This window comes from Galeopterus variegatus, unplaced genomic scaffold (assembly GCF_000696425.1).
Source record: "Galeopterus variegatus unplaced genomic scaffold, G_variegatus-3.0.2 Scaffold3350, whole genome shotgun sequence".
NCBI classification, from domain to species: Eukaryota; Metazoa; Chordata; class Mammalia; order Dermoptera; family Cynocephalidae; genus Galeopterus; species Galeopterus variegatus.
In genome coordinates, this window is record NW_007729461.1 from 70,536 (window position 1) to 97,647 (window position 27,112).

A 27,112-nucleotide genomic window follows, 5' to 3' on the forward strand; every position below is an offset into this window, starting at 1 on the left:
TTGTTATTGATTTCTAGTTTTAATCCATTGCGGTCTGAGAAAATACATGGGATAATTCCATTTTTTTTAATTTGTTGAGACTTGATTTGTGTCCTAATATGTGGTCTATCCTGGAGAATGATCCATGTGCTGATGAGAAGAATGAATATTCTGAGGTTGTTGGATGGAATGTTCTGTAGATATCTGCCAAGTCCAATTGGTCTAGAGTATTGTTAAGATCTTGTGTTTCTCTGCTGATTCTTTGCCTAGATGATCTGTCCAATATTGACAGTGGGGTGTTCAGGTCCCCTGCTATTATAGTATTGGTGTCTATTTCCTTCTTTAGGTCTAATAGTATATAATCTTATTGAACATATGGAAATATTATGTCAGACTACTCCTTTACTGAAAATAAAATGACTTCTAAATATAAATATTTAGTCTTTTAATGTTCATCAAACTCCTTCCGAGCATGCATTTCAATTTGTAGCCACATGTATATTATATTAGGGTACTTTTAACACTGAATCATTTTATGCTTTAACTTATCATGGAATAAGAAATTTCTAATGCATTAAATGATAAATCAATGGTTCTTTTTTTAAAGATTCAAAAAAAGATAATATGTTTAAAAAGTAAAGTCTTTCAAAAATTTTTTGTCTGCTGTTTTATACTTTAGCATGGCCATATTTGTTTGGCAAATCACTTTATTTAAAGGTTGCTTTAAATAAAAGGGAATCTAATCACCAGAATGATTCCATTAGAAATCAGGATAGTAGCTCCTTTGGGATGGTAGTGACTGAAAGTGGTCCTTGAGGGGCTTCTGGGTGTTGACGATGCTCTTCTTCTTTGGGTATTGGTTACACAGGTGTGTTCACACCTAAGTGATACTTCTTTTATGTGAATATTTCTGTATGTATATTATATTTCAGTTAAAAGTGAAAAGAAATTAAGATGCCAAAATAAAGTCTATGAAACTTGCCCTATATAACTTACAAACATGGGATTAATAGTATTGTGTACTATGTGTTATTTGATTCCAAATTTAAAAGAATGGACTGAAAAAATTGATAGATTGCTCCAACTTTTTAAAAGCCTTCCAATACTCTACCCGGAATTTAGACATTAAATTACCAACTCAAGGGAAAAATATGCAAACCTTAATTATATTTGTCATTAAGGTAAAAATGGAATAGGATCTTACCTTTTGAGTTTCTGAGATGTGGAATCTTTTTTGTTTTAAAGTGTATTCTGAACATGATTGTATAGACTGTCTTTTAATAAAATAAAGCATAAGTCACTTCTGAGTAAAGCATTCTTCAGATTTATTTGTGTGGTTGATAATAGATGGCTCATTATTTTTTCCTATGACTTGAAAACAAGAAAAAATGTTTAATTTTCAAATCATCCTTGACAGGTTGCCTTTGCCAGAGCAGACATTCATGGGCTACTGGACGACTGGCCAGGCAAGAAATGGAATGCAAAAACTCTTGTGTCCTGCAGAAACTCATCATATAGATATAAAGGTTGATATCTCTATTATTTCATTTTAAAATAATGAATCTTACAAATGCTTTTGTATCTTCCCTGGAGAAAATTCATACAATCTCAGAAATGACTTGATCTGATGTTATTTTAGCTTCTGCTAAGATAGTTCTTCAAATCAGCCTGGCCTCTGAGGGACTCAATGTAGGCAATTCCTAAGGCATATAGAATTTCTCAGAGCTAATATGAATTTAGGATAGTCAGGTATGTTGCATATTTTCCTAGGTCAGTCACTCTGTGATATTTGTCTTTACTTCGTGTTTGCTAAAAGGATTAAAACTTTGTGCTTTTTGAATTTTCAGACTCTATTTATATATTGATGATAGGCACTATCTTCATATGAAAAGGTAAAGGAAAGGAGTATTAGTCACTAGTTGCAACAGAAATCACTCTAGATATTTCAAGCATAAAGGGTTTTACTGTGGGGAATTAAGTGCTTGTAAAATCATTATAAAGGGCAGGAGGAACAGAAGTTGGGGGGAGGGGCAGAGGGGTACCCTGGACTGGTAGTTTCAAGGTCCACATTTCTGCTACCAGCCCTGCTGCTGGAGGGCTGCACAGTAAAGCAGGGTCAGCAAACTTTTTCTGAACAGGGCCAAATAGTAAATATTTTAGACTTTGTGGCCATACAGATTCTGTTGCAACTACTCAACTCTGCCGTTATGGTGCAAAAGCAGCCATGGCAATACATAAACAAATGGGTGTGGCTGTGTTGCACTAAAATCTTATGTACCAAAACAGGCAGTGGGTCAGACTTGGCCTGCAGGCCATAGTTTGTCAACCACTGTGGTAGAACATAGAATCTAATTGCTTATGTTTGTGAGAGCTTCCTTGTCTGCTATTGCTGCAGGAAGATGGCCACTACCTCTCTTCTGCCTTCCAAATCTCATTTAATTTGCAGAATCTAAATCACTTCCAGAATCCTTTCTCAAGGGAGTGTGAGGAATGAAGTTTTTAGTTTTCCAGCCCCCAAGAACAGACTAAATGGTGGGGGTAGGGCATGGATGCCAATATCTATCCCAAATGTTTTTGATTAATGACTGTAGGGCATGCAGATTATTGAAATTTTAGTTACATCTAGACAGTTCTTCCAGGAAGTCCTACCTTAATTACCTAGCATTAATATCCATAACATTATTAAATTAGTTCCTCTGCTTGTGTTTATATTGAATAATTATTGCCATGTATGAAATACTCTACCTTTTATGAGTAGCACTAGTAGTTATCAGTAAGTTTGGGAGTTTTTTTCATTTCAAATGTCACATTTTTTTTTTTCCTTTTTGTCTTTTTTTGTGACCGGCAACGGATCGCAACCCTCAGTGTTGCGCCCATACCGGACCGGGACTGGCAACGGGATCGCAACCCTCGGTGTTGCGCCCGCACCTCGCTCAGCCAGTAAGCAGCCGGTCTGTATGTGGGATCCGAACCCTCGGCGGGAGCGCCACCGCGCTCTCAAGCGGCGCACTGTAGCAGTGCGCCACCGGTCCGGCCCCACATTTTTTTTTACATTTCATTTAAAAGACCCAGATTCAACCATTACATTTCTATGTACTATAAAAGTCATTCTTCAGAATGAAAATATATCAGGCCCTGGCTCATTCATTTATAAATTATTCTCCTGGTTTGGAGAGCTCTCCTGATACTTGGAGTTCAAAATTGGCTCTTGGTTTAGGAAGGAATGAAGTAATGAGATCCCGTGGGATTTTACATCTGGTATATTTTTTAAGTAAAAAGAAAAAGTGAGAAATTAGATAGCAAATGTGTAAGCGTTTATAAATGCAAATATATGGTATTATTGTTATAAGTACTATGCCGGTCAATAAAATGAGAAGAGGTAAATCAGGATATTGAATTACTTGAATCTAAAATCTGTGTTTTTAAGGAACTTTAGCTCTTCTACATTTTGGTAGAAAATTTATTACCCAAATTTCTTAACTTAGATAACTACTTGTTTATAGGGTCCAGTACTTATAAACATACAGGAGTATCCAATAGAAAGACGTGAGGAAAGATCCCTAAACTTCACTGAAGAATGTGCCTCTTGGAGCTTACCATTGGATGAAATTAATTTAATCTGTGACATTGCTACATCACATGGTATGTCAACTTATTCTTTTGATCTTTCTTTCCCGCATTGATTTTTTTTAAAAGAGATGGATTAAAGTAATCTATAGACATCAAGAAGTTTATGATAGACTCAGTGACTGTCATTTTGGATTGGATAGCAATTATATGTAATTTAGAACTAATTTCCTCTAACAACCTAACAAAATGCTATTGTGGAATCCATATAAGCACTGCTGAGTTTGTATGCATATGTCTGTTTCTCATTACAATTGTAGCACAAAGTTAAACACACCCAGGCATGTGCTAAAAATAGAAGGGAAAAAGAAAAAGGAGAAACATTGGATTTTTTGGCTGGGATTCTAGTTTGGTGATTGCATGAACCACGAAAGCAGAGCTAGAGTGATTTGCAGTCATTAAACTTCTCATTGTAGGGAATGGCAAATAAAGGATGTAAATTTTTGGCATCTACAGTTCTGGAATGTTGCCATTACCTAATGATTTATGCTATGGGCCCTGGGTACTTTTGGCAGAAGTTCCTCAATTGATGTAAGTTACTAAGGTGACATAAACGGAAATGGTGGCGGGGGAAGAGAGAGTCTTTAACTTGACTAAGTTGCAGATCGCTGAAGCGAAAATCAGTGTCTTTTTTTGGTGCCTTTAAATTCTATGGATATTGTTTATTCCCTAAATCAGCTATTTAGAATAAAAATAATGTGCTTTAAAAATTTTACAGGTTTTTTTTATTTTGGTAAAAGATTGGTGCTCTTATTAAGATATTTTATATTCATTAGTAGAGAGAAAGTACGGGATTTTATGGATAAAGATTGAACTTTGGCCCTTGTCTCCTATTTAGGGATTGTAAATAAATGTGCTGTGATCCTCTGCCCATGCCTATGACAGCGTTGCTAATCAGTTGCAGTACTTTTCTCATTAAACCTGGTCACAGTCTCTCAATACTTCTCAACACAACATTCCAGGCAGCCACTGCCAGTCAGAGTTGGCCCTGAAAAATTAATTTGTTGTCTCTGATATAATTTAACCCTCTATTTCAGTATTTGTCACATTTGCAAACTACTGTACTTTTATGTTGGCTTTTATTTTTTGGTTTTTTACCTTATTCTGCATTTGTGAGAGAAAAGAGCATTTTCTTGGGTTAGAATCAGAATTAATTATATCTACATGTTTAAGCCAAAGATCCAACTGCACTTAATGCCTGCAGTAAGAGAGAATACTTATAAGCTTATTAAGTACATTTCTGTTAGCACTTTTACTGTATTCCCCATTCTCTATACTATGTAGGAAGGTACTCAATAAATGTTGAATTGAACTTATTTATGTTGATAATGGAAGCATTAAAAAAGATTCATAAATTATAAATTCTGTGATTCTCTCTGATATTTGGAACTGTAGCATACACATTGTCATATTGTCTCCTAAATGTGTCTTTTCAGCCATTCTGTTGACTTGTTTCTTATCAATGTTGCTTATGTATTTAAATTTACTGTATCTTTATATGTAATATTTGGAGTATATATGTATATATTATATATATATATATATATATATAATATATACATATATACTCCAAATATTACATATAAAGATACAGTAAATTTAAATACATAAGCAACATTGATAAGAAACAAGTCAACAGAATGGCTGAAAAGACACATTTAGGAGACAATATGACAATGTGTATGCTACAAACATATGCACACACATGTGTTCCAGATTTTCAAGGACAGTCCTAAACTTAAATGTTGTATCTCGGGGCCGGCCCGGTGGTGCACTGCTACAGTGCGCCGCTTGGGAGCGCGACGGCGCTCCCGCCGAGGGTTCGGATCCCACGTACAGACCAGCCGCTCACTGGCTGAGCGAGGTGCGGGCGCAACACCGAGGGTTGCAATCCCATTGCCGGTCCCGGTCCGGTATGGGCGCGACACTGAGGGTTACGATCCGTTGCTGGTCACGAAAAAAGACAAAAAAAAAGGAAAAAAAAAAAAATGTTGTATCTCATTGTCATGTCTTGTGTCTTAATTTTGAGTTCAGAAAATATGACCACTGTAAAATAGATACCTGGGTGATGGGCAATTATTGGGAACATAGAATAATTTAATCAGGCCTCCTTGCCTTAGGTCTGGTTGGGGGTGGTGTGGCGCATTCTTTGTAGGCAAGTTGTGTGTGGGTGGAGTTAATGCACATGCATGGCTCCACAATTTGGCTGGTGTCTACTGCCTCAGACGTCCGCCCTGCGTGGCCATGCTCTCCAACCTATGGCTTCCAAGGACCTCTTTGCCAGTTACCTAGCTCATAGACCTGTGTATGAGGGGTCTGGTGACCCAGCCTGACATGTGAAGGGTTTGTGACCCAGTCTGGACAACGGGCTTGAGGGGTCTGTGAGCTCCAGACCCAACCCTAGCTCTACAGCAATACTGATAGCATTTACTGTACCAAAGCAGCTTATTCCCTTGCCTCAAGGTAATTACATAAGAGATTTTAAGAAACTTAGTACAGAGGCTGGCTATTCAAAGGCAGGACCTCAAATCCGCAGCATTGGCATTTCCTGAGAGCTTATTGGAAAGACAGAAACTCAAGCCCCACCCCAGACCTACTGAATTGGAATCTTCATTTTTATTAGATCCGCAGGTGATTCATAGGCACTTGAAAATTGAAGAAGCACTGATACAGAATTCAGGAAATAGACTTAGGCAGGTATTCAGATTGAAAAGAAAGAGATTTTATAATAAATGCTCAAATATGAGCAAAAGTTTGTAAAATAAGATCCATAGAGCTAAGATTTTTAAAATGGAGTTACTTGTTTATATCAAGAAATCCTGAAGATCTATTAACTATCTAGAAAATGCAAGATTATCAGGTAGAAGATGTTGATTAACTGTTGTTCATCTGAACCAACAAGAGAACAAGAGAAAACAGTCCTTCACTGGAGCACAAAGCACTTTTTGCTGTCATACAAGGAAGAATTTCTTGAGTTTTAACATTGAGGACTGTTAAATATTTAATAGTGTTATCATGAGATATTATGGCATTTTTCTAGAAACAAATAGATACTTATTTCCTCAAATAAATAGATGTGGCCCTATTTATATCTAGGGTAGGAACTAAGTTCTCATGGTGTTCTTAGCCTAATCATTCCATCTATACACATCATCATCTGAATTCCAACTGTGTGCTAAACCTCATGATTCAGTTTTCACCACCTCCGGACTAGTCAGAAAATCAGCTGCAATCCACAAAATTAACACCTTTTTGTCATTTCAGAAAATGAGGAAAATACTCTCTACATAGTTACATGCAATCCTGTTTACTTATACTTTATGAATATGAATGGGAAAAGTGGTTACTTTGTGGACTTTTTTGACATCTTTCCAAGAACGGCCAGTGGAGTTTGGCACCCATTTGTGACAGTGGCACCACTGGGAAGTCCACTCAAGGGACAAGTGATTCTCCACGAGCAGCAGGTAATGCATATCAGGTTATTCACGTGCTACAATTATGCAAAGAATAACATGTGAGAGAAAAAGCAAAAGTCATTAGCAACCTATAACTGAAAATACGTGCTTTCATGAAGATTGAAGAGAAGGGCTGGAAGGATGAGTCAGGAGTTGTATTTTATCGGTACCACAAAGGTAGGCTAATATCTCCTTCTCTGTGTAGATTTTGACACAACCTGTAAGTCTGGAAACAGGTGAGTCAGGGTTTCTCAACCTCGACACTATTGACATTTGGGGCCAGATAATTCTTTGTTGTGAAGCTTGTACTCTCTTTGGGGAGACAGACAAGAAACAGGTAAACCAACAAATAAACATATCACTACCAATTTCAGGTAGTGATAAGTGCTATATAGAAACAGGCTAATTTTTGAGGGAGTGATGGAGATGGATACGTAGGAGGAGTTGGGAGGGTGAACTGTTTAAAAAGAGTACTGAGATACCTTCTTGTAGGAGATGGCATTTTATCTGAGGCAGAATGACATTCTTTATGTACAGACAGCCATGTAAATATACTGAATGGAATACACTAAGTTCCTTTAGTATCTAATGATGCTCAAGGTCCATTCATCACTACTGTGGGTTAATGCACTAAGATTGCACTATTGAAAAGTATAGATGCCCAGAGTCAGGCTAAAGATAATTCCAAACAGAAGATATAAAGCAAAAGACAGGCTGTGTATGGGCCAGCCGGGTGGCGCACTGCTACAGTGCACCGCTTGGGAGCGTGGCGGCGCTCCCGCCGAGGGTTCGGATCCCACATACAGACCAGTTCCCGCTCACTGGCTGAGCGAGGTGCAGGTGCGACACTGAGGGTTGCGATCCTGTTGCCGGTCCCGGTACGGGCGCGACACTGAGGGTTGCGATCCGTTGCCGGACACGAAAAAAGACAAAAAAAAGGAAAAAAAAAGACAGGCTGTGTTTTACTTAGGAGAATTCTATATGTCTAAGTTAATCTGTACTATACCAATAGAAAGCAGTTTAATGTTTCTGCATACCTTTTATTCACCTAGTATCTGTCAGGTACTATACTAGGCATATTATTCATTTAACAGATACATATCATATGCCTACCATTGGGGATACCACAGTGAAAAAAACAACAAAAATCCTGTCGTCAGAGCTTACATTCTGGTTCAGGATGACAGACAATAAGCAAAATAAATAATTAATTTAATTACATCTTAAGTTAGCAGGTGAGAAGCAAGAGAGAGTACAATTGCAATTTAAAATAAAATAGGCAGGGATTGCCCAACTGAAAGGGTATACTTAAATAAAGACTTGATGAAGATGGGGAGGGAATGGATGTCTGGAAGAAGAGAGTTCCAGGCAAAAGGAACAGTAAACTCAAAGGCCTAGCAGCTTAAACATTCCTTTTCATCTTTGAAGATGTACAGTAGGAAATACTGAATGAAGAAGACAGTAAGATGAGGAGAGGTAAACAGGTTACTTAGTGGTTTGAGGTGGGGTCGAGGTGGAAGGGGCAGTGGAAAGCAGATTATGTAGAGCCTTGTAGGCCATTGAAGGTTCAGGGGAAGGCATTAGAGAGTTTTGAGCAGAGTAGCAGCGTGATCTGACATAATTTTAAAGGATTTCTCTGGCAGCTCTATGGTGAATAGTCTATAGGTGCTAAGGCAGAATGAGGGAGACTAGTTAAGAGATTTTTGGAATGATCCAGGCTGTAAGTAATGGTGATTTGGAGGAGAATGGAGGTCATAAGTAATGATAGATTCTGGATATATTTCAAAGATAGAATCAACGGGATTTTCTAACAAATCAGATATATGGGGGTGAGAGAGAATAGAGTTAAGGCCTTCAAGATTTAGGGCCTGAGCAACTTGGATGGAGTTGCCATCAACAGAGATGTGGAATCAATTTGGGAGGGAAGCTCAGATGACTTTTGATTAAATTTGAGATGTCTATTAAACATCTAAGTAGATGATGAGACATCAATGGAGAGGTCATAACCAGAAATATAAATTTGGGAGTCATTAGCATATAAATGCTATTTAAAGCCATGAGACTGAAAGAAGTCACCAATAGAGTGAATATGGGTGGAGAAGAGAAGTCCAAACACTAAGACCTGAAGTAATAAAATATTAAGAAATCAGGGAGATGAGGAAAAGTCAATGACAGTTATTGAGAATGAGTGACCAGGGAAATAGGTGCATAAACCAAAGAGTGTAGTATTCTGGAAGGCAAGTACTACATGTCTCAAGGAGAAGGATCAATTTTTAAATGCTGACAATGTGTCAAATAAGAGATTACATACGTAATCTCATGTTATTCTTTTAACTGCCCAGTGAGGTAGCTGTTAGCCATATTTACATATGAGACTCAGAGAGTTTAAGTAACTTGCCCCTCAAGTACATGGTAGAACTGAGATTCAATCCAAATTGGATTGACCCCAACAGAATTAAAACTTCACCCACTTTCCCACACACTGCAGATCTTGGGGAAATGATTAGTGTGAAAAATTTTAAAATATTCATAGTAGGAAAATATTAAAGAAATGCAATGCTTTTATTTGTAATTTTTTTTGTGTGTGTGTGACCAGTAAGGGGATTGCAACCTTTGGCTTGGTGTCGCCCGCACAGTGCTCAGCCAGTGAGCGCACTGGCCATCCCTATATAGGATCCGAACCCGAGGTGGGAACACCACTGCGCTCCCAGCGCTGCACTCTCCCGAGTGAGCCACGGGGTCGGCCCTGTTTGTAAATATTTAAAGAGCAAAATGTTATCAAGAAAATAAGTCAACTTTAACCTTAGTCCTTGCCTAAATAATTATCATAAATTCTGAGTTAATAAGTTTCTTTCTGGTTTTATTTTTATGTTTCCTTTACTTTCACTTTCTCCTAGAAGCAATATTTGTAAATATTCCGATTCTACTTGTAAAAGTTGTGTCGAGCAAATTGGAGTGAGGATTTTGCTTTTATAGACTTCCAACAAAATATCAGTGCCATTAGATTGAATTCCATAGCCAGAACAAGCTGTCATAAAAAGCACATGATATCTTGGTGATCTCTAATTCAGTTAAGTCAATCAAATTTGGATGAGAATCTAAATTTGGAGTATTATTCAAATAGTCCTGCCAAATTTTCAACTGTCAAATTATCTGTCAAATCTACATATATGAATTCTTTAAAAGTACCAGATTTTTAGGTTCTCAGAAAGTGATGTATTTTCTCAAAAGATCCAATTATTTGGCAGCATTGCTGATTAATCTGTTCAATTACGATGACTTTTGTCAAAGAAAATATATTTTCATTGTAAAGCTGTGCTTGACTTCCACAGCCAGAATCTGCCCCCTGGCATTCTTATATGCTGTGTTACTTATCTCAATGGTCACAGTTTCAACAGTGTTCCAGAAAGTTGCTCCTGCACTCTGAGCAGACATGCATGGCTTATCTGGATATTTCCACTCTACTTGTCCTCTGCACTGTCTTCTTTTTCCCCAGGGAGGATATCTTAGCTATTTTATAATATGGCCCTGTTAGGATGTCAAACCTGTTGAATTCCATGTGAACAGCACACAGCTGTGAAACTTAACAACTGAGAAATAATTGCAGTGGAATAAAAAATGGATGGACTGCCACCAATTCCTTCTTCCTCATTCTGCCCTAACTGAAAATGAAGCTAAAATATAATAGAGAAGTACTTCCATGAATTCACCTACTCCTAGTCTTTTTAAAATAAAGCTTTGCTACGGATGCATTTCAATGGTTAGTTTAAGGAGTTGTTCAAAAATTCCTTGCTAAAATAAAACCTTAAGTGAGGAAAGGGAAACTTTGCCATGCCTAAAAATAAGGACTCTCCCTCCCCCACCCCATGAGATTATTCATTACATCTGTACAAAGTTTAGAATTTCAGACTTTGGGACATTGAGGTCATCCAGAGGTTACTTTTCTCCCAGTCAAATACAAACATAATAAAATTGCTCACTTAGTTCTCCTCCCTGCCCCCCTTGAAAGAGCGCCAAAGCCACAGTTACATGCACTCATGTGTGACGCAAAATTCTATTTTTAAACTCAGACAGAATATATCATTAGTCATTTACAGAAGGAAACCATTAACATCTAAAAGGATGGAGCAACAGAACTCCTTCATGTTGCCAATTGCTTATAAAACTAATTCTAAATACAGCAATGGCTGGAAATATGTATGTTCTCTGTCACTTAGAAAGATAGAGTTGTTCAGTTCATTTATGTCAAGTTTTGACTATATAAGTATTAAGCCCTAAAAAGGAAGAAAAATGGAAAACTGTCCTAACTTATTTTTCTGCTTAATCATATCAGTTTAATCATTTGCTCATTCTTCTACTTAATCGTTTTGGGGGGATAAGACATTATTTTCAGGACTTTCTTTTGCTTAGAAAAAATAATATTATCCCAAATTGCTTAAGTGTTAAGAATGCATGTTAATGTTGTACATATTTATCATACAAGAAAGATTTTTCTTTATTAAAAAATACTCAGAAAAGATTTAATCTAGAACAAAGACTGTAAATTTTTAACTTATTTATATGTTTTCTTAAAGAAAACTCTATCGTTTTTAAAACTTTCAGATACCATCTTGTATTAGATGTTAATTTTTTTTTTTCCTTTTTGTCTTTTTTTTTTTTTACTGACCGGTAATGGGATCGCAACCCTCGGTGTCGCGCCCGTACTGGGGACCGGCAACGGGATTGCAACCCTCGGTGTTGCGCCCGCACCGCGCTCAGCCAGTGAGCGGGAACCGGTCTCTACATGGGATCCGAACCCTCGGCGGGAGCGCCGCTGTACTACCACACTCCCAAGCGGCGCACTCTCCAGTGCGCCACCGGGCCGGCCCATTAGATGTTAATTTTTAAAAGAATATTCCTAATATAGTCTTAATGGAGAATTACAATTTATGCAGAATGATGCATCCTAAGGGTGGTGTTTGTGGAAAAAATTAAAGCTTTGTCAGTATGCTTAGTAAAAATTTTTAATACACCCAAGACTGCAAGTATATGGTGTGAAGTAAACTATGTGATGCAAATACCATTTTAATTCTTGAGTACCTCAATAAAATTAGCTTGTAAAATAAATTTGAAACCATGGTATGAAGTGCTAGGTTTGTAGATAAATCATTAATCTTTTACATTTTAAAAAATTTCTCTAACTGGATTACATAATAGACAGCAAGGGCCATGATTAATTCATCATTGTATTTTCTTTTGTGCTTTAAAATATAAGGTGCTCAATAAATATTATGGAATAAATGAACAAAATTCACATTTTATTGGTTTCTATATTTTGCAAAGTATATATTAATTCTTTGGGTGCTTTGTGACATTATTTTCCCCAAAGGAAGTTCTTCTTGAAATGAAATGTTTATAAGTGTTAGGATAATTGGAGGAGCCCCAAATTTAAAACCAAACAAAAACAAGAAAGAAAAGACAATTGCATAACAATGAGGCCTGACAACTTGCAGGTGCCTTTTTGCAAACCACTAGTCTAATCTTTAAACGTTTTTATGTTTTAATTTAAAAGGCCAGCTTCTTTGTATACCTTTAAAATATTTTATTTTTCCTGGCTTTCTCAATTTTAAGGTTTTAATTTATGTGTTTCTGTCCATGTATTTTAATGCTTAAAGTTTATTTCTTTTCTTGAAAAAACATTCCTAACTACTGAGAGATTGTTACTTCATTGCATAGCTGTGATTAATAATGCTGAAGAAATCTCTTATTTGTACGTTATTACAGCACCAGTTATGAAAGTTCTTCAAGTTTAGTGAATTTCAAGATGAAGAAACATTCATTACTTAGCTAGGTTAGTGGGGTCCTTCGAATTTTCTTGCTAACCTATCTTTATATCATGTACCTATTTTCTGAATTGTACCTGAATTCGTGAAAAGGATCGATGAGACTTAATTATTCATGATGTAAGAGAGCTTTCAATGGAGCATTCGCTAAGTGTAATTTTGATAAAAGTAAATGAACTTTTTAAAATTATCAATTCTCTTAATTTCCTTGTGTGTAACAAAATAGAATCATGGTTTGGCTAGCTTATATTTAGAAGGGAATGGTTTTGAGATAAAAATCTTCAAAGAGAATACCTTCTGTATTACATAATTAGAAATATGTTAATAAAACCATCTAAAACTTTAAATTCTGTAATAAGGAAAATCATTTTGTGTCTTTGTGATATCTCTTAAGTATTTCAATATTGTTGTCTTCGCTTTGGTTTATCACTATAACCTTCACTCTCAGGTTTCCATATAACTACTACTAAAAGAAAAAAAAAAAGGAACAAATCTTGAACTTTTTTCTACCATCTTTATTTGCAGAGTAATGTCATCTTGTTGTTAGATACCGCTGGCCGGGCCCTTCGTCGTCTCGTCCTCCCTTTAGAAGAGGTTACATCTAAGAAATCTTCCTGGTGGAACAAGGAGGAAGCTGTAAGGAATACCAAATTTCTCCAGCAAATTGCCAAGGCTTTCCTATAGCTTTATAATCAGAAAGATGCATGCCTGCCCATCCCTTTCAGTGCCTTTTGTTTACTATAATGCACAAGAGAATTCTCTTATTATGCACATTTAGATTTTAATATAATACAAATATAGATATAGATACACATATAATTAAATGTCCGTAGCTTCTATTTGTCTTCATCATACTCACATAAAGATTTACCAGGACTGAATTAAGAATAATAAAACATTGTGGGCTATTTGTGGATGATATTCATAACAAATTCCTAATTATGCATTTAATTTAACCTGGTTTTCAGTTATGTAGTTATGTTTTAGATGTATGTGATAAAAATATGAATACAATACCTGATTGCCCCTACTAGATAAACAACTGTTTTAAACCAGTAAATAGTTTAGGCCAACCCTAAAGAATTTATTCTGCCCTTCAGAAAAGGGTAATGGCCATAAAATAAAGCTTATCCTCTGCCCTGCAGGACAGCATACTTATGTCTTTACAGACCTTGAAAGAAGAGATTTTTTAAATGTTATACATGTATCCAAATCTAGAAAACAAAGTATTTCCTGTGTGTTTATGTTATGGTGCAGATTCCATGGTTCACTATCAGATAGCATGTTTATTTCTAAACAGTATTTGGGGTTATTTTAAAAATTTTATTCTAAAGAGGTTTTATTATGTAGTTCACAGTAAGTCTGGAAATATAAGTTTAATCCATGTAACCTAATCATAAAAGTCTTGGAGTGGATAAACAGAGATTTTCTCTAAGAATTACATGTTTTACACATTGAGGAGCTTCATTTAGGGGGAAGCAGCTAAAGAGACATGACTGCATCTGACACATTTAATATCCATATTTTGTTTTGTTTTGTCTGTAGGAAACTTATAAAATGTGTAAGGAATTTTCACACAAAAACTGGCTAGTATTCTACAAAGAAAATGGGTGAGCTCTTTATTCTAGAATATTTAAACTGGGGTCCTTATTTTGTCCATTCTGTTTCCTGTTTTAATTGTACTTGTTTGTTGTAAAACTAATGCAACAAAATCATAAATGTTTTACTATAAAAGCAACTCTTCCCATGTTGCAGAACATTGAAAAGCAGACATAAGAAAAGGTGGCAATCTTAATTCCATGACACAGCCACTACTGACATGGCAGCTGTCACTTTTTTGTATATCTGTTCTCTCTATTAACATTGTTCTGTGTTACTGCTTAGTCTTAAAAACATTCTTTTTGGGGGTTGTACAATATATCATGAAATGATTATGCCACAGTTACTCAACCATTATCCTCACCATTTCCTTTCAAATATAGTTTGCTTTTCTTATTTTCAGGAATAGCCTAACTGTGCTGGATGTTCTAGAAGGAAGAACTCACACCATCTCACTTCCCATCAACCTCAAGATGGTTTTTCTTGTAGCAGAGGACAAGTGGCTTCTAGTGGAGAGCAAAACAAACCAGTGGGTGATTCTATATAGTATCTCATGTAGTGTGCTGTAGCTCAGCCTTATTTATCAATTATTCAACATCCTTACTGTTCTGTCTTCCTTGTGTCTGTCTTTTAACAATTTCTGTTTGGCGGCATCTCTGTATGTGAGAGTTACGAGAGAAAGAGAAAGGGAGGAGAAAATTAAAATAAGTTAAATGTCACTTCCTAGAGCATTACATTGAAATTACCAGTAAAAAATAATGAATTTTATATATGATCCATATTTATTTGAACTTTTTCCTATCAGCACATTGAGAATTCATTGTTTTCTTGCCAAACTAGAGATACTTCAAAGTAATTTTCAGTTCATCCTCTCTTCAAAGAGCCACAGTTCCCATCCTAGAGCTATTGCATTTTTGTAACTTCACAGAATCCACACCTTAGAAGTTGCTTCTTCTTTTTATCTTATATGCTCTTATTTGGTTGTGGTTATGTTTGTGTTTGTGTTGCCTGCCCCCATTGGACTGTATCAGTACACTATTAGTAGCAGTTGGCATATAGAGAGTGTACAGTAAATTTTGAGTCTCCCTCCCTCACGCATTCTATCCACTAGCTAAGTGCATACTTTCTGCCCCTTTGCTGATAAGCAGAAATGGCCTGCTGCAAAAGATTTATGGCTATTTATACATTCATATTTTAGAAATCTTAAAAATAAGTAGATCAAGGGGACTACAGTGGTGAAGGCTTATGTCCCTTAGCTGGTCACAAACCAGAGTCACACTCTCATGTACTGGCTGATGGAAGAGTCATATCAAGAGAGGGCCCCATGATAACAAGGGCATGCCCCATTAGAATTGCTTTTTTCTTAACAGCCTTCCTCTTATAGGAAGTGCTGGGTTTTGGGTTCACATTTATTACTGCATTGTTATTGTGCACTGCTGTTTAACACAATGTTGAGAGGTTACTAATTCATGATGAAACTCTGAAACTGCAAATTAGACTACTAAAAAAAGAGGCTTTGATGGGGGAAAACTCTAATTTTTCTTAGTCTAGCCTTAACCATTATTAAAAAAAGAGAATCTTTTCATTTAAGTTAGGTGTTTTGTTTGTTTACAGGAAATATCTTTTAACTAAGCCTGCACACATTGAATCTGAGGACAGTGGGTTTTGCCAGTTGTATGTGTTGAAAGAGGAGCTGCCTAGCTCAGGGTTTGGAGTTACACAAGGTAAATACTATGTTCTCTGTGTTTATGGCTGTATGGGTACATACTTGTATACATACTGCCCTCTGGAATCATTTAAGGACAATAACATTAGCCTGTGTTAAATTTATACTAAAAGAAAAATTTAGTCACTGCAGTAGAAATAGTAAATAAGACCTTACCATCTTTCATTCATAATAAGGAAGCTTACTATTTTAAGCACTATCCATGAATTTTTTTAAATAAGAATTCAGAATTTTTATATACATTTAGGTTCTAAGTCTAATTTAGGATAACATGTTTTATTTTTTTCCATAGACCATAAGGATTTCTACTTAATTCATCACAGTTTTAGGGGGCAAACAGTACTTACAAAAAAAAAATCTAGGGGCCGGCCTGTGGCTCACTCGGGAGAGTGCGGTGCTGATAACACCAAGGCCACGGGTTCGGATCCCATATAGGGACGGCCGGTTTGCTCACTGGGTGAACGTGGTGCTGACAACACCAAGTCAAGGGTTAAGATCCCCTTACCGGTCATCTTTTAAGAAAAAAAAAAAGAGAAGAGGAACAAAATAATAGACTGTAGGCTAGAAAGGATCTTATCAGACATTGAAAAGAATGGCTATTTTAATTGGTCTTTTAAAAGAGCAGTGATGGGGCCGGCCTGTGGCTCACTCGGGAGAGTGCGGTGCTGATAACACCAAGGCCACGGGTTCGGATCCCATATAGGGACGGCCGGTTTGCTCACTGGGTGAACGTGGTGCTGACAACACCAAGTCAAGGGTTAAGATCCCCTTACCGGTCATCTTTAAAAAAAAAAAAAATCTAAAACATACCATTGCCAATGGTAGGTTGGCAGTTTCAGTGGATTGGGTCAGTTTCACATCTTTTCTGCAGAAAGCTATTAATGATGTTATTGATTGCTAATAAAATTTTGAATTCCATAAATGTTTGGAATCACTTCGGAAAGATGCCTTAATTGTATAAACAGCTTTCTCAGACAAAAGCCTATGAATGCAATTGAAAGTGGTTTTTCTTTCTTACCTTTTTTTTTTCTGTTTGAATTGTTAAAAATGAAATCTTGCAAAAAATTAATTCCTGGAGTATTTTAGGGGCATATGGTGTCTAATGTTTGTCTGACACTTTTCAGAAACAGAATTCAGCATACCTCACAAAATTTCAAGTGATCAGTTATCATCTGAAAATCTAAGTTCAGCTGTGGGACAAAAGATTGCCTCTCCCAACCGAGTTTTCTCAGATAAGAACAGTTATGCTACAATAGTTGTTGGTTTCCCAGATCTCATGGTAAGCAACAATTTTTTAAATTATTGAATACACATTTCTTCCCCTCAATTTGACCTATAAAATCGATAAGCCTATTTGAGTGGTATTTAAAAACTTAATCATTTTCTGGTAAACATTTCAGATTAAGTCTGCATTCCAAAGCAGTCATTAAAAACTATATTCTAGGGGCCGGCCCAGTGGCGCACTGCTACGGTGCGCCGCTTGGGAGTGCGGCGGCGCTCCCGCCAAGGGTTCGGATCCCACATACAGACCGGTTCCCGCTCACTGGTTGAGCGAGGTGTGGGTGCAGCACCGAGGGTTTTGATCCCGTTGCCGGTCCCGGTCTGGTACGGGCGCGACACTGAGGGTTGCGATCCGTTGCCGGACATGAAAAAAGACAAAAAAAAAACCCCAAAAAAACTATATTCTATCTATATAGTTTCATTACTTTTTAAAAATTTTACATTTAAAGCGTAATTCAATGATATAATTTTGTAAGGGGAAATGAGTATTTAATTGTGTATTCATGACACAATTAAATGCTTAACCTACTGATGGTGGTTTTTGATCATGTTGTCTTAATGCGTGCTCATGGAAACTGCCAAAGGAACAATCTAAGATTAATAAAGTAGCATGTCTTCTAGAATTTTGTTGTTGTTGTTGTTACCGGCCACACCGCACTCAGCCAGTGAGCCCACCGGCCATCCCTATATAGGATCCGAACCTGCGGCGGGAGCACTACTGCGTTCCCAGCGCTGCACCCTCCCAAGTGCGCCACAGGGTCGGCCCTAGAATTTTTTAAAGTTATATTTGTTGGGTTATCCCTACTGTAGGTTAAATTTTTCAACACTTTTTTTTTTTTTTTTTTTTGTCCTTTTTGAGACGGGCCGCACCGCGCTCAGCCAGTGAGCGCTGTGAGTGTACCAGCCATCCCTATATAGGATCCGAACCCGTGGCAGGAGCGCTGCTGCGCTCCCAGCGCCACACTCTCCCAAGTGCGCCACGGGCTTGGCCCTTTTCAACACTTTTGAGGATCAATTCACTTTCCATTGAGTTTTGCTCTGCTTTATCATATCTTTGCAACATCTAGGTTATACTATAATGGGTAATGGTCTCAACTCATTTTTCTCTTAGATGGGCCCTTCTGCTGTTATCTGCTGTTATTTACTGTTATCTGTAAAGGTGACATTATTTGTAATTTGCTTCAGGTGAAAGTGAGCACCATCTCCCCCTGATGGGAATGTGGGGAAATGAAATATAAAGGTTATTTCAGTCCAAGTTGTCATGTAATAACCTTAGACGAACCTTTCTGCTTTCATGTACTTAGATGTATTTTCATGTGTTTTGACTAAACACTTAATTTTTTGTAATTTCCTTTGTAGCTGTTAGGATGATAGAATCATTTAAAGATAAAAATATGGGCTCTGCTTTTATAGTACATCAATTTCACATGCTTCAAAATTTAATGTAATTAAATGTAATGATGAGTACTTCAGGATAAAAGACACTTGAAATCCAAAACCTAGTGGATAATATGTGGCTTAGGACTTTGCCATATGTCTTCCTAATTATCAAGTAGAAAGCATTTGCTGTCATATTATATAACACAAAAGGAAACATTTTGTGTCTACACCAGCCTTGAAAGAATGAAAGAGATGTGTTTAATATGCTTTCTACAGAGCTTGCTGTTATGAGTAGAAAAATATTGGAGCTTTTTTCTAGAGGTAGAACTATTTTTAAAATATATCTTCTAATCACTTTCTTCTGATTGAAGAAATTAGTACAGAAATGCTATAGAAATATTACTATAAAAAAAGTTAGAAAGTAAAAGCTGAGTATAAGACACTGTTTGTATTAACCCTATAGAAATTCTTTATAGCCTGTAAGACTAGTGACCTTATTAAATTAAAAAACTATATCACCCATACTTTGTATGGTATCCACCACATATGAGGTCCTCAATGAATATTTGTTAAAGATTGGAGTCACCAGGGGAGCCCTTCAGTATTTTATAATGTTCATATTTTTTAGGCCCCAACACAATAGACAGGTACTGCTTTATGCTAAGCCCTTTCATATATGATAGTTGATTTTTACAATTCTACAAGGTTTTACACATGAAGAAACAGAAATAGAGAAAGGCTATATCTACCAGGTCACAAATATTATAAGTAAGGGAGCTGGGATTTGAGCTCAAGTGTGACTAACCCTCTAATACATATCCTTTCTACTATGCCACACCACCTTTCTGCTTTGATTTGAATTTCTTTGTATTCTTCATAAAACTATCAACAAAGGGGTATGTCACTTCTTGTTAACTTTTTTATACAGTTATGAGAGGCATGTAAATTATTATAAACTTACATAACTTTCTTAAAGCTAATACCAAATAGCTATAAAAACCTATAACAAATATCATCCTCAATAGTGAATACATTAAAAGCATTCATTTTATTATCAGGAATAAGACAAGATACCCACTATCACTACTTCCATTAAAAATTGTCCTGTGTATCTTAGACATGACACATAAAAGAAAAAATTGATAAATTTTACTTCATCAAAATTAAAATTTTCAACTCTATAAAAGACACTGTTAAGAAAATGAAAAGACAGTCTACAGGCTTGGAAAAAATATTTGAAAATTACATTTCCAACAAAGGACTTGTATCCAGAATATATAAAGATTTAAAAACTCAACAGTAAAAAAAAAAATCCAATTTAAAAAATAGGCAAATATTAGGCCAGTGTGAGGTATTAGAAGTCAGAACCTGAGCAAGTAAGAAGGACATCCACGGTGGCAGGAGGGGTAACCACTGGCAATGGGCATCATGTCCAAGCAGGACGAGGACAGCGTCCCAGTGAAGGGGCAGCCCAAATAAGGTGAGGAGGGTGTCCATGCCTGTGTGTGGGCTTTCAGGACCCAAGCAAGTGAGCAGGGCATCTTCCCAGAGGGTAAGGTTAGTGGAGTTGGGAGATGGGTCACATACAGTGGACTTGAGCAAGAAAGTAAATACATTAGGGATACTGAAATAAGGGTAATGAAATAGTATATTAAGGATAATGAAAATAAGTTTCTCACTGTTGGAGAAGGGAATTACAGATACTGAAAGGAAGGAAGCTAGAATGAACCCTGTAGTTCTTCAATTGGAATTGGATATACTTGTGTGAACTCATAGTTTTAAATAGAAATATAATTAAAGGTAAATGTGAATAAAAAATCGGCAAAAGATTTGAACAAACACTTCACCAAAGAGGATATAGGGATGACAAATAAGTACGTGAAAAGATATTCAGTGTCATTAGTCATGAGAGAAATGCAAATTAAAAACCATGATGAGATACTACTACATGCCTATCAGAATGGCTAAAGTAAAAAATACTGACAATAACAAGTACTGACAAGGAGGCAGAGCAAATGCAACTCATACATTTTTAGGGAAGCCCAAGAGCAAACAATAACCAAGACTTCCCTGAAGAACCAAGCAGTGGTACTTTCCCTACTTAATTCCAAGGCTTATTATAAAACTCGAGAAAGTATGACCATGTGATATTGGTCTAGGGGTAGAAAAATATACAGCAGAAGAATGTAGTGCCCAGAAACAAATGCATACATTTGGAACTGCATTTTATAATACTATTGTGGTACTTTCCCTACTTAATTCCAAGGCTTATTATAAAACTCGAGAAAGTATGACCATGTGATATTGGTCTAGGGGTAGAAAAATATACAGTAGAAGAATGTAGTGCCCAGAAACAAATGCATACATTTGGAACTGCATTTTATAATACTATTGCAGATCAGTGGACAAAGGTTAGTGGTATTTGGACAATTAGCTGTCTGTATGAGAAAAGGTTGAATATGGATTCCTGCCTAATGCCATTAACAAAAATAAATTTATGGTAGGTGAAGGACTTAAATTTAACTTGTATGTTTCACACTTGTCTGAAAATTATGATAATTGATGAAGCAGCTATCTTCTGTACCAAATTCAAAAAGGTTGAGGAATAATTTGATTTTCTTATACTTGCGAAACATAAGTTTACCACTGGTATCTGCTTAAGGGTTGCATTATTAAAGTTGTGGTGAATGTAGTATGTGATAATTCACTACTTTAACCTTTCTTTTTTTCTTTTCAGTCACCCAGTGAAGTTTATTCTTGGAAGAGGCCATCATCTTTGCATAAACCAAGTGTTACTGATACAGCATTCTATGGAGGAAAGAAGAAAAATGGGACTCCAAAGCAGAGCAATTGTGTGACTCTTTTAGATACTAATCAGGTAGTCAGGATTTTGCCCCCAGGAGAAGTCCCTCTAAAAGATGTCTACCCCAAAGGTAAGAAACTTACCAGTTCCTAATTTACCAAGGTGGCTAGAGGTCGCTTACTTTTGGTTGGGGATATTTAATTTATCGTTATCATTTTATACTTGGATCTTTTAAATATGGATCATTCTGACAGGTCTAGAAGTAACTAAAAAGATATGTGTGTATTCAGAAGGTTCTCATTCATATTCACACAGTGTGTGGTTGCAGCCACTGCTGTTAGGACTCATCTTCATTCACATTATGATCTATACAGTAACTTAGAACACGCTTTCAAGGAACCTTTAAAAAATGATCAGGATATTAGGCATAGAAGCGGGCCTGACGTTTGTCTTAAACTCCTGAGACTGAAGGCCAGAGACTTATTATGAAGATTGATTCACTTAGTGCTCTCAGTGTCAGCTTATATTCATTACTGCATATCATGTCCAGGTTCTATGCTGATCACTTACTTCTCCTTGTATAAATTCACTTATCCTTTAAACTTCATCCTGTTGTTAGCATGCTCTTTAATGTATATGTGAGGAAATTCTGACACAGAGGTAAAATAACTGGCCGAAGATCACCCTACCAGTGACCAGCAAAGCACAGATTTGCACCAAGGTCTTTCAATCCCAAGTCTAGAGCTATTCTTATTGAGCTACACTGGCATGCATCACAATAGATAATTATGAAAAATTTTTATTATCAACTATCATTATTTGCATCATAGTGGTATTAGTCCATTTTTGTTGTTTATAACAAAATACCTGCAGCTGGGTGATTTATATGAAAACAAAATTATTGCTTACAGTTTCTGAGGCTGGGAAGTCCAAACTCCAGGGAACACATCTGGTAAAAGCCTTCCTTGGCGATACAGGGTATCACATTGCAAGATGGCAAAAGCAGAGAAAGAACTTCTCATGTACTCTTCTTTTAAAACCCTCAGGACAATGCCTGTGACTACCATTAAACCATCAACTTAATCACCTCTTCAAGGCCCCACCTTTCAATTACCAAAATAGCATTTCCCACCCTCTTAACACTGTCACAGTAGGGACCAAGCCTCCAAACACATTAAACTTTGGGGGGACACAATTCAGTCCACTGCATATGATATCCTGTGATCACATTCATTATATTAGTGTGCACTTCATAAATATAATGCTAACTGTATTATAATAATCTCTTACAGGATTTGAAAAGATTTGGTTATATGATATTTAGAATTAGTTCCTTCTGAACTGAAACCCGTGGGAAATAAATCACCATTTCCTTAAAAAGTTTTTTATGGTAGAAGAGGCAGGTGAATAAACCGACAATTACAGCACAGTATAATAAGTGCTGTGGAAGGAATAGTCACAAGGTGATACTTAGGAGTATCCTTCACAAAGGAGATGCTTACAATGCATACTGGTAATTATGTGTTGACTCTTGAAAGATGGGTGGGAGTTAATCAAATGAAAGAATTGTTCCAGGAAAAGGGAGCCCCATGTAAAAGATACAGGGGCTTGGCAGAACATTCTAGGAATTATAAGAAGGTCCGTACCAGAACTTAGTGCGCCTTTATCCACCCAGGAATCTGGGGCTCACCTTGATACCGCTTCTTCCTCATCCTCCACATCTAATCCATCATCAATCACCATTTCCTTCTGATGTAATCTTACTAATATATCTTGTATCCACCCAGTTGTCTCCAGTTCTGTTGCCAACATCCCATCCGAAGCACCACCATCTTGCATTGGAATATCGCCATAGTCTCCTGACAGTATTACCCCTTCCACTTTTTTCCCCTCCTATCTATCCTCCACACATCAGACAAAGTGATATTTTTAAAGTATACATTTGTTTTTAGTAAGGTCCAGTTTATATTCAGTAAAATTCACCCTTTTTAGTGTATAGTTCTGTGAGTTTGACAAACACAAACAGCTGTGTAACCACCACTGCAATTGATAAGAAAAGTTTCATCACCCAAAAACCTCCCCCATGTCACTTTGTGGTCAACCCCTTCACCCATCCACAACCCACCACTGATCTACTTTCTGTCCTTATAGCTTTTCCTTTACCAGAATATTATATAAATGGAATCGTATTGTATATAGTCTTTTGAATCTGGCTTCTTTCACTAAATATAATGTATTTGAAAATCATTTATATTGTGTGTACCAACAGATTGTTCCTTTTATTGTCTATTGGTAGTCTGTTGTATGGATGTACCACAGTTTGTCCATTCACAGTTGATAGATATATGGATTGTTTTCAGTTTTGGACAATAATGAATAAGGCCACTATGAACATTTGTGCACAGGTTTTTAAGTGAACATAAGTTTTTGCTTCACTTGGGTAAATACCTAGGAATGGTATTTTTGCATCATATGATAAAAATGCCAAACTGTTTTCCAAAGTGGCAATACCATTTTGCATTCCTATCAGCAATGAGTTAGAGTTCCAGTTGCATCCTTGCCAGTACTTGGTGTTGTCAGTTTTTCACCATTCTAACAGGTGTATCCTGATATCTCATTATGATTTTAACTTGCATTTTCCCTAATGCCTGATGATATTGAGCATTTTTTCGTGTATATTTTCTTTACTGAAATGTCTTTTAAGACCTTTTGCCCATTTTTTAGTTGGATTACTTGTTTTCTTATTAATGAGTTTTGAGTGTTCTTTATATATTTTTAAATACAAGTCCAGTGTCAGATATATACTTTGCAAACATTTTCTCCTATTTTGATTAAAATAGTGCAAATCTCCTCTGTTTTCTTCCAGAAGTTTTATAGTTTTAGATTTTACATTTAGATTTATGATCTATTTTGAGTTATCTTTTTACCTGGTACAAGGTATGGATTGAGGCTCTTCTTTCCCACCCCATGGAGATATTCACTTGTTAGCACCATTTGCTGAAAAGATTGTCCTTTCTCTGTTGAATTGCTTTTGGATCTGTACTGAAAATCAACTGCCTGCATATGAGTGGGTGTATTTTTGGATTCTCTATTGTGTTCCATTGATCTGTGTGTCTCTTTCTTTACTAATACCACACTCTTGATTACTTTATAGCTTATGATTTACAGTAAGTCTTGAAATCAAATGGTACAAATTCTCCCACTTTGTTCTTCATTTTCAAAATTTTTTTGGTCAGAAGGTAATATTTTTAAAACATTATTCAAGTCATGATGTTCTTAAGATAAAGTTTAGAAATTTCAGCGTGGCCTATAAAAGATCTAGCATGATTTGTCCATTACATATCTCTTTGGCTTTCTTTCACAACTTGAATTCTCAAAGTTTCTTTCCAACTTTCTGCTGTACCCCTCCCGGCAAACTACCAGTGTCTTCTTATCCTCCAGGTCTTAGTTTAAATGTCACTTCCTTATAAGGCCTTGTCCAAATCTAAATTAGATGTCCTTGTCATACTCTTTCATAGCACTTCCTGTTTAGGGAAGGGAAAAGTGTGTTTATATTTCTATGTGAATTTTGATTTTTTTACAAAATATTTCAGGCCTACAAAAGTTTAAAGAAAAATATAATAAACATCTTTGCATCCACCACCCATATTGGTAAATCATTACTAGAAGGGTCAGACCCCTGTGTTCTCCGCCCTGCTACTTTTGATAAACCAGAAGTCATCTCTGTCCTGAATTTGAGTTTGGTATTTATCATTCACAAAGTAATATATGGCATTATTTTGTATGTTTTAAACTTTGTATAAATGGCACTATACTGTATTTATTCTTCTCTAATGTGGCATTTTTTTGTACAACATCATGTTTGTGAGATTTATTGTTAAAGAAAAAATGATATTTGTTAAAGAATAGTAAAGCAAACTTTATTCAGGAACATCTTGATTGGTGTAGGAACTACTGCAACAAAGTTTTGCAATAGAAGTGGGAGATGGGGCTCAACCCTGAATATGACAAGGAAAAGCAGTAATTTATAGTGAAGGAGCAGGCTGGTATTGGCAAAATTGTAGGGCACACATCACTCTTTTAATCTGTGAACACAGAAGTGAATTAAACTAGTGGTTAACAGGTGTATATCAAATTACATTTCAAGAAAGAGTGAATATTTTAATATAATTTCATCTTCTCTCTGAAAAACTTCTTGGTTGTTTTGCCTGACAGTTTTTATACCTCCTTCTAACCTTGGCACTGTGCATGTAAACTGTCCCCACTGTTTGTGGGACTATGCAATAAACACTGCCTCAGTGACTGCCCTTTTATGGTCAGTGAATTAATCCCTAAACACAGTTTGTACCTATCTTTGAAATCCACCTGGATTATAAATGTGATGGAAATTTACTGAGCCTCCATCCTCTCTACAGTGTTGAAACATTTAAAATGGATGGACAAGGCCTTAGCTAAGTTTGGAGGGAAACCTGGCCACAGTTTCTACTCCCTTCGTTTAATCATGTATTTTGTTCAAGGACAGCCATAGGCTCTTTATTCTTGTCTTCCAAGCCGATTTATTTTCGAATCAGCAAGCGTCAATTTTGATTATTTTTAAGTGCTTACTGATACTACCACTACCACCACCACCCTTAACATTCCCCTAAGTGTTTTGTAGCCACAAAGTCCCATTCCTGATACATGAAAATATTGTTTAATACCAGGAGTAGAATTCTTCCTTTTCATTTTTGAAATAGTAGACATAGCCATTATTACATTTTCTTATCTTCTTTATGCCATGGAATTAATTGCACAATGAAAGAAAAGGAAGATGTAGAAGAAAGATATTTTAACAGAAGCTGGCTTACTTTTTGTGCTCACAGGCAATCTAAAAGTGTCAATGGCAGTAGCTCAACTTAATACTACTACTTACATATTTGGAAAAAAAAGAGCATAGCCAAAATGTAAGTTTGTTAGCAAGGCAGCTTTAGTCATCCCAACAGCTTCAATACTGGTTATTTTTGGCAAAGAACCCTGGTCTATAAATAATTCAACCTACTTCAGTTAGGTTCTAGCAGCAGGATTTGTCAAAAATGATATGTGATGCAAAACTTTATCCAAGATTGACCTTACATCCCAGGCAGCATTTCCAATACAGACAGTGCATGACTTATGATAAGCATGCTTGTTTTCTACAGATGGCCATCTGGGGACAGCCAATCTGCCTGGGTGGTCAGACTGGTATAGCAACTCTCTTTTCTTACCTGCTCCTACCCTGGACTTTATCTGCCCTTCCTCTTCAGCCCTTTGCCCCTGAGACCACCCCTTGCTTAGCTCTTCAGCTTATATATACCCTGCCCTAGGATGGTGATTCCCACTCTGGAATCCTGTCCAAGTTCCCAAAGCCCCACAATGTTTTTTTTTTTTTTTTTTTTTTTTTTTTTTTTTTTTTTTTTCTTTT

The 27,112-nt window shown here is 36.5% G+C and overlaps 1 protein-coding gene across 1 annotated transcript in view; it reads left to right on the top strand.

Annotated features, from left to right (window-relative positions):
• The window catches only part of LOC103600452 (von Willebrand factor A domain-containing protein 8), a gene marked incomplete at its 5' end in the record, with an annotated part of 202,468 nt that overhangs the window by 56,457 nt on the left and 118,899 nt on the right, over nt 1-27,112 (top strand). Inside the window, 9 exons of the mRNA XM_008584728.1 lie at nt 1,397-1,505; nt 3,483-3,621; nt 6,871-7,070; nt 13,409-13,519; nt 14,429-14,493; nt 14,886-15,011; nt 16,097-16,206; nt 17,333-17,487; nt 21,607-21,802. Coding sequence (XP_008582950.1) covers nt 1,397-1,505; nt 3,483-3,621; nt 6,871-7,070; nt 13,409-13,519; nt 14,429-14,493; nt 14,886-15,011; nt 16,097-16,206; nt 17,333-17,487; nt 21,607-21,802 — 1,211 coding nt within the window. The remainder of the gene's footprint in view (nt 1-1,396; nt 1,506-3,482; nt 3,622-6,870; nt 7,071-13,408; nt 13,520-14,428; nt 14,494-14,885; nt 15,012-16,096; nt 16,207-17,332; nt 17,488-21,606; nt 21,803-27,112) is intronic.